Here is an 18,368-nt window from a genome sequence, read left to right as displayed (position 1 = left end):
AGTAAAAAAAAATGCAGAGAATTACAATTTGAATGCATTGTCTTTGAGGTAGGCGGCCCTTCCGTTAAAAGCGACTTTTATGGTGTCTGCCGGGCATAACTAAATTCAAAAGCAAAACCAAGTCCAAAACCAAAGCCAAAACCATTCGATGCCGCACCGATAATAAATTTTCCCTCATTGTTACCTGTGCCCACGGTGGTGTGGTTATTGCTATTGTTGGTTTTATATACACAACATCATCATAATAAATTTCGCCTGATGTACGATGGGGCCGCCGTTGTACTTTAATAAGCAAAGTGCTTGGGCTGGCCGCTTGGCTGGTTAGCCATCCACTTGCCACTTGCCATTAGCCACTGGCCACTAGCCCACTACTGGCCATCGTTTGTCCACTTGGCCATGCAACCTGCAACCTGCAGCCTGCAGCCGGCAGTATGCAATGTGCAACACGAAGTTTGTTGAACCTCAATCGGCAGCCACTGGAGGAGGGTTTGTTGTAAATAAATTAAAATACCTTCAAGTGTTAGTTACTGGCTATATTTGCACAGAGGCGACTGAAATAATAATAATAGAGACACCTGAAGCTTGATTTTGGTAAAAGTAAATGAAAATCTGTTTCATATCTGTATTTAAAGTGTAGGAAAATATATTATCTAGTGTGAAATAACAAATTTCCAATTAAAAAGTGTTTATTTTAATACTTTTTTTATTTACTGGAGTATCAAGAAATATTCTGCAAAGTTCATAGCACCAAAAAATCATACATTCTTTATAGTAATATATTTAATTATTTTTCATAATGAAACTCAAGTGCTCAGCTCTGCCAGGCACGTTTGTAAACAACTATATTTTCGTTAGATTTTATTTATTAACCTTATGTGTCCCGCTTGCATTGTCTGTGGCTTTCGTGGGTTAATTTACATGCGTCAACGCTGCCATCTCTGTCTTGGCTGCTGACTAAGCGCCGCACATTTCCGCCTTCGTACTTGTATTAACTGGCTAAGATACGTGGGGTTGTCACTTGCACGTCGGCCATATCATTAATTAAATGGATATATGTATATATAAATGTATATGGGGATCTTTGTGTGAGCCCCGAAAGGTGTTAATTATCAACTCTGTTGCATGGCTAATAACTGGGCTATACCCACAGACACAGACTCATGGCAAGAGTGTAGAGTAGAGACAATGGTTTTGGTCTCTTCTGGGCCGCCGCCAAGAGAAATCTACGCTTTTTGGCAATGTGTGGGCCATAACCGTAATGGCATCTCATTAGCATTGCATTAACGACACAATCATAATTTTTAATGATGGAAAACGTGCCAGCTTTAGGTCACAAAAAAATAAATTAATAAAAAAGGGAGAATTACGCGGTTAATAAAGATTGCCTGCAGGCAGTAGCTTTCCCGTTGGCCAATGGTAAATGTTATTAAAGAACCTCTGGCCATGTTTACATCTCTTTACATCACCGAAGTTTTCACTTTCCTCGGCCAAAAGTTCACTGCTCTTCACTGCTTATTAGCCAAGTCAGCCGACACTCGCATTTCTTTTGCATTATTACTTTTTTTGTTTATAATTTGTAGTTTATTGTTTTGCTTTTTGCTGGCTGCGTTTGGCATGCAAATTGCCAAGTCCACACAATAACCAGGCTGCAACTGCACCGCAAAAATGTTGAAATATTTTCACTTGCCGACTTGGCGTTGCCATTGCCGTTGTTTTTGCCCCTTGAAAATAATAACTTAATTTCTTCTCATGCCCTTGCCTTGCCAGTGTTTTGCGGGTGTTATTATATTTGTTGCATTTAAACAGAGAGATTTATCAGTAAAAAGTTAAGCATGTGCATGGTTAAACCGAGTTGATTGCATTAGATATATCTAAAAAAAATTATTTAAAAAAAAGTTTCAAGGTACATAATAATATATATAATATTTTCACTGACCTTTTACATATTCAAATATTTTCTATTTAATTTAAAAAATGTATATACATACAAAATACATCTTATTTTGCTCTTCTTAAAGTAGTAATCCCTAATCAAACTAAAAGTACTCTCTACAATGGATTCAAACACTTGTCTACTTAATATTTTTAAATAAACTTCATGCTCTTTACTTTTCAAGTGCTCAAAATGGCTTTTAAAAATGTTGCAAAAATTCGTTTGATGATTTACTTGGGAAAGAGTGATACCACTTCGATTTTCTTTTATACTGAAGATGGCTTTCATTTTTTCGCAGTTTTTCTTTACCATCTGTTGCCGCCGCCGCTGCGGCTTCGTGCTACTTTGAAGCGGTTTATTATGCCTTTGTGCTTTTGTGCATTGTTGCTCATACGCCCCGTTGCCAGCGCTGATTTGAGCTCATTTCATTTCAATTCGTTTCATTTCCCATACGGATAAAACGCAACAGCAACTGCAGCACGAAGAGTGCAAGCAGCAGGCTGCAACTGCTGCAGTTGCAACATTAAAATACGTGTTTAGAATCGGGTCTATAAATAAGCAGAGAGTCAGCGAGGGAACCCAACACATAAATAGCATTGACTGGTTGCTAGAAAATGTCAGAACCCGAGCTAATCAACGTCCAGGCATCGGCAATAGCATTTGTATTCGCATTCGCATTCGTTGCTGGTAATCATTATTAATAGCCGGGCAATTACAACACCCGGCGATAGATGCTCCCAAGGCTACAATCGATAAAGCTGAAGACAACAAATAAATGGCAATAACTTCAATTGGTAGACAGAAAAAAATTAAGAAGAAAATATATTAATAAATGTTGAATATAAAATAGAAATTGAAAGTAGAGAAATCTGTGAAAAAGCTGATCAAGTTAAGAGTTCTAGTAGTATATTTTCAATTAAATATATCAAGAGTCAATCAAAGAAATCCTTTGATATTAAAAACCTATAATTCCAATAGTATACATATTTCAAAACATGAAACTTACAATGAAATCTTATCACAATCAAGTATTTTGTATCTTATAACATTATAAAAACCTTCATAAACTCAATTCAAATGATTTGCTGATATTGCATATCAGCTAGTCAAACCAGCTAAGCAAACAACAAACAACGATTGGCCAAAACAAAGGCTTATAAAATAAAATATGCGACTACTGTAATAAATAAATGCGGCAGGCGGGCAGCAGCTCCAAAGTCGCCAGCTCAATTAATTCGCTCGCTGGCAAATACATTGTGTTGTGTTTAGCATGGCAGAAATTAATGTTGAAATTAGACAGACAAATATTTGCCACTGCAAATCACGACTCGGGGGAGATCATGCAAACGAACTGCTAAAACAAATTGCGAAAATGCATTTCAAATTGAATATACACTCGAAAACTGCTAGTCGCACTCCCCATAAACTTGTATATATATATTTTGGTTTGGTTTTTGTTTTTTTTGTGTTTTTTTGTGGCCAAAGACTCCACTTGAGTGAGCACTGAAGCGGCATGTTAAAAGGTCATTGTCTGCCAATCGAACGGCAGCAGCAGCCACCGCAAACCCGAGCGCAATATCTGATTATTAAACACAATCGAAACCAAAAAGACAAAAAAAAGGCAGTCAAAAAAACAATAATGGAAACGGAGACTTGGCCGGCCAACAGCTGGGCGGACTCTTGTGGCTTTTAAGTTTGAAAAAAATTTATAATTAATATTTTTTTTTTTGTTTTTGCTTATGCTTTTGGCCCGGCCCCTGCTTGGCCAATTCTTTTTTGGAAAGGTTCTTTTGCTTTTGGGGCTTCCCTGACAAGGCAGCTGTCTCATGGACAGCCTTCGGTTTTAATTCGCTTTAGATGCTGGCAAGATTTTAATAGCTGGTAATTATGAAAAAGTACAGCTGCCGTCCCCGGCTTTAACTGCATTTAGTCACAGTTTAGTCAGCGGCAGCGAAGGCGATGGCAGCTTTATGTCTCATTCGCGGTTTCAGTCAGTCGGCTCCAAGGCCTTGGGAAATCTCTCGCCAAACAATGGCACATTAAAGACTTTAAACCAACTGCAGGGGAAAGAAACATAAAAATACATTACAAAAAAACAAAAACCAAAGCCAAAACCGAGGCGTTGCCGGCAAATTCCTGAAAGCGGTTTATAACAGTTGTCTGCTCAGAGCCGACTCGAGTCTCGAGTGGCTTCAAGCCGGGTTATATCTGTCTTATCAACGTCCCGCCCTCCCTGGAATATCTTTCTCTTTCTATTTGTGTAATGCCATTTTCTCTTTGCTTTTGAGATTCATTAACACATTGGAATTTCACTTTCACACATTTTAGCCTCATTGATGAGATTGATTTTTGTTTATTTGATATTATTTCTTAGGAATTAAAGGTTCTTTAAAAGGATTTACGTGAAAACTAAGTATAAGATAATACCTATTTATTGCTTGGAAGTTTATAGAATTTATTTTGCTTTAAGGGGGTCTTCTCATTGGGCAACTTTTTTTTTTCGATTTTTTTTTTTTGCATTTATTTATAGCTTGGGATGGTGTGTATATGTCCCCAAAAGGATTTTTAGAAATTCGAAATACTTTAGAAAATACAGCCTTTTTTGTGAAGCAAGATCTATGCAAAATGAGCTTTTTTCAAACTTCAAACGCGTTTATCTCGAAACCACGTTTTTCGAACTGGCGGCCATGATATCTCCAGTTCAACTGAACCGATTTTCATGAAACAAATTGGAATCGACGCAGAATTGTCACCATTTTCGGCTGACGGAACAGATTTTTAAAAAATTTTTTTTTTCTATTTTTTTTTTTACACTAAACTACAAAAAAAACGCCCGAATTCGATTTTTTTTTTTTTGAATGGCAGCCATTTTGTTTTAAAAATTTAAAAAAAAAATCTGTTCCGTCAGCCGAAAATGACATCAATTCTGATTATAACCCCGTTTTTATTTTTCATTTCGGACGCTCTGGAGACCCTGAATCGTGGCCGCCAGGACGACACCTTTTTTTTCGACCACCAAGTTTGAAGTCTCATTACTCTTTGAACAACCCTCGTATCGAGGCAAGAACAACTTTTTTAGTTACTTTGAACATTTTTGAATACAATAAATAAAAAAAGTTTTCAATTATTCTTTGCGTTTTCAAATAAGAATTTTTTTAAAAAGGGTCCAAAAAACGGCTTTTGAATGAGAAGACCCCCTTAAGATATTTTTGATTCACCTTTTAGTTTAAATTCTGCTTCATTGAATTTCAAAATGAATTGGTTATCAAATGTATTTCATAATTATATACATTATAATGTATAGATTCCTGGCAGCAATATTTTAAACACACTAAAACCTTTCACAACTGTTAACCTTTCATTCCTTTTCAAATTAAATTGATGTTAATGCTTTAAAAAAACACATATTTAATTGACTTTAATTGCTTGATTTTTATCGAATAACCTAAACCACTTATCGCTTAATCACCTTGTGTAAACTTAAGCCAATTTGGGGTATTAAAGTTTGATTTAATGTTCAACTAATTTAACTGCAAAAAGGAATTTAACTTTCACACCTCAAAAACTTGTATCGAGTTTTTGTAAACCAATTTGATATTAAACCTACAGGCAGGTAAAGTCGTACCCATTAATTTGGCCTGTAACTACTCAATTTGTTTGATGTTTTTGCAAAAGGAAAAAAGGAATAAAAAAATAAAACTCCTTGAGGCTTACTTTGCTGTTGACGTCAAAATAGTTTGGTCGATACACGGGGAGTCGTAAGGAAAAATCATTCCTCTTTGACTTTGAGTGACATTTTCCGCTGTGCGAAAAGTGAAAAGTTGTTATTAATATTTGTACGATGAAAACTCTGTTTCAAAGTGTCAGTTGCAGTTGACCGGTTGACGGATACACCTGCTGCCGCCGAACTGGCTATAAATACAATAATTATTATTATCTTTTTGCATGCAAATTTATTTTAAATTTTTGTATAGGTATTTTTTTTTCTTCTATCATTTATTTTGTTTTACCTTCACATTTACGTCGACATTTTGCTTGTTCAAATAATTAATTAGTTATATATTTTTTTCTGCGACTGTAATTAAATAAGCTTTGATTGCCGGAAGCCGTTGGCAGGTGTCTGAGGCAAAGGTTTTTTATTTTTTTTATTTTTTGCAATTTGTGGCTAATGGTTTATCGCCGCTCACTAGACTAATAATGCCTTGAGACTGCGGTGTGTTGGTTACGAAAAGGCGTCCGACTTTTCCCTTAATTAAATTAAACCGTATTGCCATTAATAATTGTCAACAGGGAAGACAGCACACTACTCGTAGCTTCCTCGGCCCATTTATGTCGATCGAAATGTCAGAGCCATAAATTGATCACAAACATAATAATCCACATGCGACAGTCGGCGGGGCATGTATGAAAATTAACCATCAGGCCATTTATGAAACACAAAATAAATGCCAAAGAAGCCGTATACGATTCAATTGAATTCGCATTGAATTCGAATTGAATTGGGTCTCAAAACGAACGAGGCTATCGCCAAATGTGGACAGTCCACCCTAGACGCCGCCGTCAATCCCCACAAAATTATGTAAATTTCGTTTGAGAAAAACAACGTATACGAGGCCTATCAAAGCGGCAAATTGAAAATCTCTCAGACAGTTAAATTGATTATACTTCGCATAAACATATGCGGTTAACATAAATATTTAGTTTGTCTGGCTTTTCTGCTGCCACTTGTCATTTTGACCAAATTTGGCAAAAACTTGCTCTCTGTTTTTGTCTCTCGTATTCGGTGCACTTAAGGCGCCTGAAACATTTGCTCGTAATCAAATAATTGCCTTAATAAATTTGCTTAAAACTCGCCTTAAGTGCCAGCGATTTGCACTCGAGTCCTGACTAAAAATAAATCATCTACGTGGGCCTCACCTGTCGCGTGTTTGCTGTCACTTTGAAGGCGTCCACTTTATATATGTTTTTATATATTATATGTAGGCTGATCGGATCGGTGGGAGGCGAGTTTAGATGTGGTCACCACTGAAAGGATTTATTTGGGAGGTGACTCCCAATATATTCTACTAAAGTTCATAATAATTTTATTTGTCAAGTATGAACTCTCATTTGAACTTGGCTCAGAAAGACTTCTCAGATTGTTAAACTTGAGATAACTGCTCCATTATCCACTTTATATAATGACTAAATTTGGCTAAAAGATGGTAAATTATGCAATTATTTCCATAAGACATTTTCACAGAGCAATAATTTGTGAGAAATTAAGTTTACCCCAAGATAAAGATACTTTTCAAACGAAGGACAGATGTATCTAGAAACTAGACTTCTTAAGTGATTAATTACAGCTTAATTCCGATTAATTGACTCTTAGATCATCAACAAAACTCAGTTTATATTCGGATCTAATGTCTTTTTCATCAGCAACACTTGGTAACCTTTTTTTGTTTTCTGTACGGTTAGCTTGTCTAATGATCTCCGCGGATAGCTCTATCATTTTTCACAGTGACAGACTCGAAACTGGCATTTTAGAGCTGGCCATAAAGCCCACTCAATATCGACCATCTTTGGCGACGTCTCACGCATCTTTTCGTGCCAATTGCCAACGGTTCAAACGATGGACGGTTTTGCCCCTTTTTTTTTCCAGCTTCGGGTTTTGGTAGGCAAATCCAGTTAAGAGCCGTAAAGCCATTTTGATTATTTTCACATTGGCAATGCTGGCCTGGCAGCTGCTTTCCTGGTCACAACACTATCGGACGGACAATACACAATGGCGGACAATGAAAAATCAGTTTTAATGACTCGAAAACCATAAAGGCGTCATGGCTCATAATTCATTTGGGGGGCGAACTTTGGATTTGGATTTTTGGCTGTTGAACCATCCGAGATTGCGCTATCTCCTACCGGCTTGTCACTCTCTCCCATTTCTCCCCCTTCCTTATGTTTCATTTTTTTCTGTTGTCTGCTGGCTCCATATCTCCAGGGGTTCCGACCATGCCATTTTCCACTATCGCCGGTTTATCGGCAATTTGATTTGGCTCACTCGCCAGCCGTCAATCGGCCCTGAATCGTAATTGTCATGGTTTTGAGCTTGGAAGTGCCAAATCCAACTGGAACTCAGCTACAATTTGCTGCAGTTCATCCTGCACAGCAAAAAAAAAAGAAGTTTTTGTTCAAAATAGATAAATAAATAAATTTGTAATTCCCAAGAATTGTTTAATAATTTTTAAGATTTTAATTATCAATATTTATAAGAATTTTCTAAAGAGTTTTCTTATGAAGTGAATTTTTAAAAGATCTCAATTAAACCATTAAAATTTTATTTATATAATTAGTTAATAAAAAACAAAGGGTTACATTAAATTTTATTTATTTTATTTTGTCCTTATAATCCTCATATTAAACCTTGCTCCAAATATTTTCCCACCGTGTACTTGTCAGCTTTTCCTTACCCCGCCTGTTTTTCCTCAATCTTGTCATTGCCCCATGGCTGGATCGTAAAATTTTCTAAGCTCATTATTTGCTCATATTTTTACTATTGGCCAGCAGGGCTTTTGTTGCAGCTGAAGAAAAAGAAATATATAGTAAGAAAAAAATATGTTTAACGCTGTTTCTGTTGCTCTCTGATGACAAAGTGAAAGTTTTTTTTTTTCTGTCTTTGTGCCGGCAAAACGTAACAACTAAACAAAGCTGCGGGCCATATAGTTTTATATATATATAGTTTAGGTCTATATATATATATAAGTTCGCCAGGTATGCCAGTGCTTGTTGTGGCTGCGCTTGTTTCGGGATGTCAAAGATCACACACAGAGAGAGGCCCCGGGAAAAAGAAGACACACTCTGGGGTCCCTCCACGTCACGCCACAACACACCACGTCTCTGTCTCTTGGTCGGCGTTGACAGCTCTTTTTTCTGCGGTTACGTACGAGTATGCGATAAAAATTTGTCACATCTTGTTAAGGCCCCCGACGACACAACACAGAGTGTAGTTTTATTACTCGGTTTTCACACCCTTAAAAATTGTCAGGGAATGCGACTTATGTTGCCCCCAGGGACCGAGACAATTTGCATGGTGTGTGGATCACGCTTTCGCTGAAAGAGTGGCTTAAGTTTGGGTCAAGTACAATTTTGAGAACCAATAGAAACTATAGATTATTATTATTATCAATAAAATTACCTTCCAAAAGCTTTCCACACTTTCATTTAGCTGTCATCCTGCCTGGCGAGGCCTTCTTTGGATCTGTGTCACGTTGCGTATGAGTAATCATCCCGCGAAATCTTATCAAATGTCAGCCCAAGTGAAATGCAAACAATTATCAAATGGCCAGGCCAAAGGAAAACATTTAGGCAGGCAAGCATTCAGGCATTCGGTTATCTATCAACCAACAACTCCCCGATAAGCCATTTAAAGCCAAAAGGCAATTCAGCAATGCGCTTTTAAATTGCGTCGCCATTTTTGGCCTATCGACTAAACGTATTTTGCATATATTATAAAGACTGGCACACACACAGGTGGGCGCAGCTCCAAAGTAAAAAAATAAAATAAAAACCCAGAGCTGGTTCGGCAAGGTGCTGACAAACTGCACATAATAAATATAATATGTATTTTTCGTATAAAATAAATCAGAGCTGTACGAAAGTGAAACGTTTACCGGATGTTGGGAGATTGACAAACTGAATGAACGGAGGAGAGCTGTGCTCCAAACTATCGATTGCTGTTGGGGTGGCTGACTGGGGCTATCCCTCTCGATACCACCACTCTCCACCGCTATATCTGTATATATTTTTATATATCTGTATGTCTCTGGTTGGATGCATTGACAGATTGCCGTGTGTAATCGCACAATCGTGCAGTCATTGGCACATTAAAAGGCAAAAAATATATAAAAAACTCGGCGACGGCGGCTAGAGAAACCGTCTATTTCTGATGTTGCCTTTTGTAAAAGTGCATTGAACAGCGAAATTAATGCAAGTCAAGTAATGCGGAAAAGGGCGTGTACGCTATTTGGAACGTTCATTTATACAGTGAACAAAATTTAAATAATACGATTTCTGGTTTCTATTTTTAAGTTGACTTTATTTTAGCGGAAGGTTTTAATTAAAATTTTACTTTAGAAATAAAGAGAATTATCAGCCATTACTCCCAGCTGTTTATTATAAACATTTAAGCCAGAATTTCCACTTAAACATTTAATAATTTCGTGGAAGAAGATTAAACACATCAAAAACTTGACAATAAACCAATATTTTTCTATTCAAAGTGAGCTCCTCTTTTCTTTCTGTGCCGTAAAATAAACACACATCAAAATCGATACACAAACAAGTGGCCAGAACTGAAATCAAAGACGCTGCTGCCATTAAACAAAGGAAAACTGAAAATAATAAAAGAAAAACGGAAAGTCGTGCAAATTGTGTACAAATTGGTAAACTTCCGGTTGGTCAACTTCAGTTATCGCGTGACCAGCCAGGGGATCACATTCAGATCCGCGTCGCCCCAAAATTATATGGCCATGCTAATTAACAGAACGAGCGGACAAAAGTGTGAAAATTGTGTGAAAGTTCCGGACGGATGGGAAGGGGTAAGGCTAAAGCTGTCTATATAGACCTGTATGGGCTGCAAACAATGGAATATTGACAAAACTAAAAGCGAAAATGCAACAACAGCTTTTGTTCGTTCGTTCAGGGAGGCGGGCCATGCGCCGGAAAATCGATTAGAAATCGCTGGCAAATGACAGCAACAGCACCAGGAGAGGTGTGCCCGCTGGCTGAAGACCGACACTGGAAGTGGCAGTGTCAGATAGCCAGTTGGCGGCAGCTATTACCGCGAGGAGTCCCCCAAGGATAACACATATCCGTAGCGACAGGCGCCCGCGGGAGCAGCCGTTTATGAACGTTTATCGCTATCATCATCATCGTGATCATCATCAGGCGAAAGTTTTGGGGTAAACTATATATATAGATGAGAGGAGAGTTCCGGCGAAATGGGCTTGTGCCAAAGGTGCAATTAAAATTTAAAGTAGTTAATTAATTTAATGCAAAGTGCCGGCTAACGGTTGCTTTTTCGGTCTACAAAGCACAAGCGGCGCCAATCAACTAACTAACCCCATGCACAGTGGGGCATATAGCCTATTTTTTCCGCTAATTTAATTATTTACTTGTTAAGGAAACGGCCAACTATTAAGTAGTTTAATCTTCCTTGAGAAAAACTATTATATTTTAAAGATAACAATGTTGATGTACATATAAACTGTTTTTAAAATAAAAGATTTTAATATTTGAGCCACTTTAACTTGGCTTAATACCACTGTCGCAGTCTTTAGATGTGTTAACCAAGTTGTTATTAATTTTGGCCAGTTTTGCTCTGTGACTTGTGCATAATTTATGTGTTTTAATTAATTTTTGCTTTTTCTTACAAATTGCATAATATCTTATGGTTGATTGCCGCGTTTGACTGGACATTAAAAATAGTTATGCCGTTCAGTAAACTAAATGCTGGATATTGGGCTGTATATAACTTTTTTTTTTTTCAGTTTTGGTACAAGTAGACCAATCAAGTTTTGTATATTACGTAAAATGCATTAAACCAGACTATGTAATCAGTTCTGTATTATCTTATCGCTGCAATGCGAACACGACAAAAACGCATTAAACAAAGGATCTACCATTGTAATATGTTACACATATCCGTTGAGTTTATTGTTTCGACCTTCAATTAACAACAATAATCATTAAACACAAATTTACCTCAGCTTAACTTGGAAAAAGTTAACAAATAATTGAGAAAATTACAAGAAAAAGTCATACAAGTAGTGAAAAATAATAATAATATAATAAAACGATGTAAACACAAAAGAAAAAATTTAAAAAACAAGACAAAAGACAAACACTTGAAGAGGAAATTTGACAGGCGACGATTTAGTACATTGCAACAGATGTTGTAAATGTGCCCCTTGTTGTTATTGTTGTTGCAACTTCTTTACAACTCGAGTGTAATTTTTTGGCAGCCTTTGTGAAGCTTCCAAGTACAACAACAGCCGAAAAATTGTTAATTTAATTACAACACTTGCGTTCCGTTGACTGCTGCGACGATTACCAAAGCCGCCAAGCACCAAACACATTAGACAATTATTTCTATTGCCACATATGGAGGAAAATGTGTTGCAAACCCAACACAGTCCGGCAATTTGCCGCTGTTCCGTACCTTTTTTTTTAATTTTGTTTGTTGTAAAAATTAAGTAAAGTGGGTGAGGGAAATACATTTAATTAAGAGGGAATAATATTTCTGTAAGCTGTAAGCTTACGTAATATATTGTTTATTATTTCTGAAAATTGGAATTGTTTAAGGCAAACAAATAAAACAAAAAAGCCTTGGAGAAGCAGAAAAATACCAAAAATGTGTAAATAATGTTTACAAAAATAAGGAAATGCAGAAATATAGTTCAACAATCGTGTATTCCTAAAGGATACAAGATTTTTCCATTCAAAAAACAATTTTACCTTCTAAAAAATGTACAAATTTTGTATTTGTTTTAATTGTGTTAAATTTATTTTTGTTGCCATTTGTTAACCATTTTTAATTCCGCGCACAGCTGTACAAATAATAGTCAAAAACACAAAAAAAGCAAACTAATGACGGCTAATGGTAAATGGCTTAGACCGGGTGGGTTTAATTTCTGTATTTGTGTAGTTTTTTGGCGTGGCCCAAGTCGGCTTGGCCGATGCTTAGATCTGAGACAAGAGGCTATGCCACACAATTGTCTCCAGATGCATCTAACTGGCTGTCAGGGCGGGAAAACGCACAATGGCCCGGGAGACCTCCGGAGACCCTGTGTTGCGTCAGAGGCAGCAACTGACGGCAGCGGCGGCGGTGGCCAAACCCAAACGCCAACATGTGATGTGGCTTGGCTTGGCGTTGCATTGAAATTGAATGGGAATTGGAATTGAAAATATAAATTGGCGTAGTCAGAGTGTGCCGGGCGGGCCGACGGGCGTTTGGTCTGGCGATGACTGTTGGAAAAGCGGCACTGCGACTGTAAGTCATGCCCGGGGTGAGGTAATTAATAAGCGCTCCCAATCCGTAATAAACCGTTGAGTCCCGTCAGTTTCGCCTCGCCAGCCAGCGTTTTACATGCATAATTATACGAGTTTCGGGTTCGAGCAACTGGCCCATCCATCCCCATACCCACAAGTGCACATAAATTCGACTGTTATGCAAACCCATCACTAATTGCAACGAAAATAACCAACGGCTCTTGCACTTCAAAAATAGCTTAGGTGCTGCTTGCATGGCAAACTTTAATTAAATCCATCGAACAAACAACCATAGAAATAGAAATTTCTTCACGCCAAATAACAAAAATAATAAGAAAACGTACATCAAAAGAGTTAAAGTAGCGAAGCTTTGTATACCCAGCTAGGAAAAAATAATAAATCATATAAAAAAATAATAATTATTACAAGTTTATCTCATAATATCAGCTTGAAGACTATCATTCCTTTCAGTGTGTAAAATTGCCATCATAAAAATCAGCCTATTGGAGTCTAGAGTCTTTGATTTTTTATGGATTTGTTTTTCTTAAAATTTATGATCGCTGCCTTATGATCAAATTCTTGAACACATGTTACATTCACTCAGATATTTCGTAAATATTTTCTTAGCTATTTCTGCTAGGCTAACACAATAAATGTAAGCTTTTTAGCTTGGGATTAGAGAAAATAAATGCAAAACAAGGCGGCAAGATCAAACCGAGTGCAGTGAAAGCACTTAGCTGAAGCTTAGAAATTCTACAAAAATATTACGTATACGTAACAGAAAAGAGAAAATACCATTCAAAGAAAAGAAAAATGGCGAATAGAAATCGATCAAACAAACAAAACAAAATGCCAAGCATTCGAAACCCCCAAAGAAAATAAATAGCAGCAATATACAATGGCAAGAATACCGATTACGTACAGTTGAATTCGCGAAACTAGCGTTTTCGCATTTGTCATTGTTTGTCCGATTAATTTCCAGCCCCATATCAAAACGGGGGTTTCACACTATTAGCAAACGTTCTTGTGATTTATGAAACAGTTTGTTGCCTGAATTTATCGCCATAATTTTCTGTCTGTTAATTGCTTTGGTGTCTGGCACTCTGAGGAACTGCCAACTGCGATTTTCTTCTTCCACCCACCTACTTGCTTTGTGGAAAATCTCCTGCTGTTTCGGTGGGAAGTTATAGATATAGTATAGTGCTTACTACCTGTATAGGATGGGTTATAAGTTGATGTGTTGGCTGTGCGACAAGCCCAAAAACCTTGCTGGCTAGTGTGCCCGACGGCAGTCGAGTTGAGTCTCGAATGGTGGGCAGCCTAATTGAGCGGCTCTTTCTGTCGCCCAGGCCAAGTGCGTTTTGGGGCCTCAAGCTGATGCTCCGAGTTTTTATTTTTCTTTCCGTCCGTCGGTCATGATGATCAACCCAATTGCCGACGCGACGAGTAATAAAACTTGAGGAGCCGAAGAATCAGCAATGCGTGGCAGCAGCGCCGAGATGATAGTTTGCGCCCACGACAGTGGCGGCACAACGCTCCCAGCGATGATGATGTGGAGTTGATTGGGATAGTGGAGACACACAGTGGTAACGTTGGCTTCAATTTATCAACCAAGAGTATATATTTATTAAATAAGAATGGTAATTTTAAAGTCAGAAGGTTGTAAATAGGAGTTTATATCTATGTAAATGTGCTGGAGAATCCGGCTCGAAGGACTAAAAAGATACAATAACTAATATGTGATTTATGAGCGTATTTCTTATTTAATTGGCTTAAAATGTTGTGTTTTTAAACATCAAATAAAACCAAATTTAATTATAAAATCCAAAATTTGATAAACCCCACTGTTCCACGCCTCTCTTGAACAGTACTATTCATATCTCTGTCTAGGCGCAGCTTGAGAAGATACAACTTGAAAACAGTGACAGACGCCTCTTTCGAGTGACAAGGAAGCACTTGTATCTAGAGTCTATACATTCGAATGCGAGTGATTTGCATATGTGTCTTTGAAACACATTGTGCACATCGCGGATAGAAAAACTTAGATGGATATTTGTCAGGCTAGTTTCAGGCCGTGGGCCAAGAGGCCAGAGCCACGAGTTAATTGAGCAATGAAACTCAGAAATCATAAAGCCAATCGCGATGCTCGAGTGGTTGACAGTCCACCGACATTGAGCCTAGGTTTTTTTCTCTCCACTTTTCGTTGAGAGACAAAAGTCAGTCAGTCGAGGTTTGAATTGTTCGGTTTCAATTTCGTGGCTGACAATGGATTTTGCTATATAATTACACGATCTTCAATGTGACTTCTCTGCCACTTCCCATGCTTTGATGTTCGCCACGCTCCACAGGCAAGTCGGACGAAAAAAAACTCTATGAAATATAAAAACAAAATCCCCAAACAGAAAAATAAAATGGAAGGAAAAGTGCAGCGCGAATTATGCAAGCCATGAAATTATGAGTTATGCTTCCTGGGCCTCCCCTCTATCTCTCTCTGTTGTGTTAATTAGCAATTAAATAATGGGAATGGCCCAGCCAGCAGCCATGTCATGTGAATGTGGGCCAATTTTCATGCTTCATTTGCAATGATTTTGCCATTAGGCGGCTGACCAACATTTCCGACCATCTCTCGGGCTGTGTTGTCTGCATGCAATCAGCAGAGTTATTTCTTTTTTACTTACTCCCAGCTCACTCACCTCTCTTTTACTTTTTCTTGGCGGCCGAGAACAACAGACAACAAAACAACCCAGTTGCCTGGTTTTAACCTGGCCAAAGACCACATATACTATGAGTATGTATGTGCGAGGCACTCTCCTTCGTTTGTTTGATCAATAGCCAAAGCCGGCCGACAAAACCAACGCTGCTGCCAGGCAAATTTATGTTTATTGCATGTGAAAGTATTTTGCCAATCAATTGAGTTGCCGTCGCTCGAGAAACATTCTCGTCCAGTGAAAGCTTTCCACCCGGTTGACAAACAAATCGTCACTACACTGGAAATTATTTGATAAAATAAAATAAAGAGACTAAAAAATAAACATTTTGAGAGTAATATATCTAATTTTGAGTATAATTAACAAATTGAAAGAAGAACTTAGCGACTGAATTTTAAGAAAAATATGTATTTATGAAATATTGCGAGACATTTTAGCTCTTTTTTAACATATCTATAAACTTTTTATATCCTCTGAGTGAAGTGTGAAGCCCCTAAAGTGCCTCTGCAGCATTGGGGCTGCTTACTGCTAACGTAACACTAGAATTCCCAACTGGGTTTAGCAGTAATCTAGTGATATTCTAGCTTAATGTTAATATTGATCAGCAAGAGATACTAATGAGCAAAGAGATGGCTCTCGATTATCTCTTTAAAACATTCTAACTTTTTATAAAAAACATTATTTCAACTATATAAAGAATAAATAATATATCTGGGTTAGCTTTTTTTTTCTCTGTAGGTTCCCGTTTCTTTTCCAGAGCAGATGCCAGAAAAGAGGGAAACATAGATAAATAGAAAAATACAAAAAGAAAAACTACTTTTACTTGAACCGACCATCTGCGGCCTGTTCTAGTTTAGAGTTTGGATTTTGAAGTTGGCTCTCAGTCCGTTGACTTGGCGAATAGTCACGGCCTGGGCCAAGCAAGCACACAGCATGATTGTCACAAATTGCTGCATCGATTGTAGAGTGTTGCAGCTACAGATGTTGCATGTTGCTGCTGCTGCTGCGACTTTAAGCTGCATTAAGCTGCACTTTTGCTACAGTTTTCTCCACGGGTCGCCGGCCAGCGGGCGCTCCGAGCTGCGAGCACTCTGCAATTCATCAATCATAATTTGTGTGTCATTCACTAATCGTTTGCACTGCTCCCGAGCCCCAGTGGTGCATCGATTGCCCCACAAGAGCACCACCAACACCCAGACGATGATGGATTCAATTCAACCGATGCAACGCAATGTTTTCTCTCGAGTAATTATCAGTCCCACGGCGACCCTTACTTATGTAAAGCTCTGCGATAATGACTTGTGGCGATGTAAACTGATCTTGGGGCCCCATCGCACTTGACCATCGAATTCCAAATAACAATGATTCATTGGTTTTAAGTCGACTTACATGTGCGTGATCTCCTCGCGAGTATTGGTTGAAAAGACATAAATTAGAGTGTTGGGAAATCATTTATGTAAATTAATGAGCCATAGAATATTTCATAATATTCAATGTTTTCACAAATTGAATAAGGTGCCCACCTTACAAAGGTTTTCAATGAGGGATAAACTCGATTATAATAATTTATGGTTTACTAATTGTTGGGAAATTGAAAGCGAAGGTTAAGGTTGAACCCTGACCTTTTAAAGATGGAAAAAATAAAGAATATCCAAGCAAATATTCATAATAGAGTTTTAGGTTTAGTTACCTTTTAGAATGTAATTCCTTGACCAAATAATTAATTCATGTTTTCTTCATTTTTATTTTTGCAGAATGAAGCCTTTGAAATACCCGCAACGCATGGCATCAGCAAAACGGACGGAAGCTGCATCAGCCACCACCATAGTCAAAGTAACGGGATCGGAAGTGGAAGTGGTAGCGTCAACGGACCTTTGCGCACCTCTCACCTGGCCAGCGGGGCCATGGAATGCCTGCCGATGAGCAGTGCCGCCCATCATCATCCGCATTTGATGGCCAGCGGGACAGCGGTGGGTACTGTCTCCGCCGCCTCGCCTACGGCCACCGTGGTGGTGGGGGCCACATATCCCCATCATCTGCACCATCATCACCACCTGAGCCACCATACGCCGTATAGCAACAGCTACGGGAGCCATCATATTCACAGCGAGCAGACCAAGTCGCTACAGGAGCTGCAGCATGAGGTGGGCGCCCTGCTGGAGTTCCGGGATCTGGTCATTGAAACGTTTCCCGATCTCAAGCACAAAATGGCCTCCATGTCCGCCACACCCACGACGCCCACCTCCTCGGTGGGGGCCATGGGTGGCAGTCATTCGGTGGGTGGCGGCAGCTCCTCGTTAGCCACCAGGTGAGATTTGGGTCTATATTTATATAGGTTCCAATAATAAATATATTTTAAATATTTTTCAGCAGACGCGAATGGGAGCCGGGCATACGCATGAAGCGCAAACTATCGCACAAGGAACCGTCCACGTCGTCAGCCTCGTCGGCAGCTGCCGCCTCCTCTGGAGCGGAGGCTTCGTCCTCGTCGCTGACACGCAGCCGCAGCAATTCGCACAGCGGCAAGAAAGAGCCAAAGAGCGGAGAGAATAACAACGGCAGCGTTGTCCAAGACTCCGGATTCTCAACGGAGACCAGTTCCTCCAAGGAGGGCCATAGTGCCTCCTCCACCAACGGTGCTATGACGGTACACATTCTTAATTTTAATCTTCATTTAAATATTTTTCTAATGGACTTTC

General features: G+C 38.6%; 1 protein-coding gene across 5 annotated transcripts in view; it reads left to right on the top strand.

Moving 5' to 3' along the window:
* Positions 1-18,368, top strand: part of jvl (javelin-like) — a 59,378-nt gene that overhangs the window by 33,896 nt on the left and 7,114 nt on the right. For 4 of the 5 annotated variants that reach the window (XM_017167944.3, XM_017167946.3, XM_070286932.1 and 1 more), the window contains exons 2-3: positions 17,424-17,977; positions 18,040-18,316. In XM_017167944.3, coding sequence (XP_017023433.1) covers positions 17,424-17,977; positions 18,040-18,316 — 831 coding nt within the window. The remainder of the gene's footprint in view (positions 1-17,423; positions 17,978-18,039; positions 18,317-18,368) is intronic. The other variant, XM_017167945.3, reaches the window with a different exon arrangement.

This window comes from Drosophila kikkawai, chromosome 3R (genome assembly GCF_030179895.1).
Source record: "Drosophila kikkawai strain 14028-0561.14 chromosome 3R, DkikHiC1v2, whole genome shotgun sequence".
NCBI lineage: Eukaryota > Metazoa > Arthropoda > Insecta > Diptera > Drosophilidae > Drosophila > Drosophila kikkawai.
The sequence above is the reverse complement of the archived record's forward strand: the minus strand, read 5'-3'. Positions and strand labels throughout refer to the sequence as shown.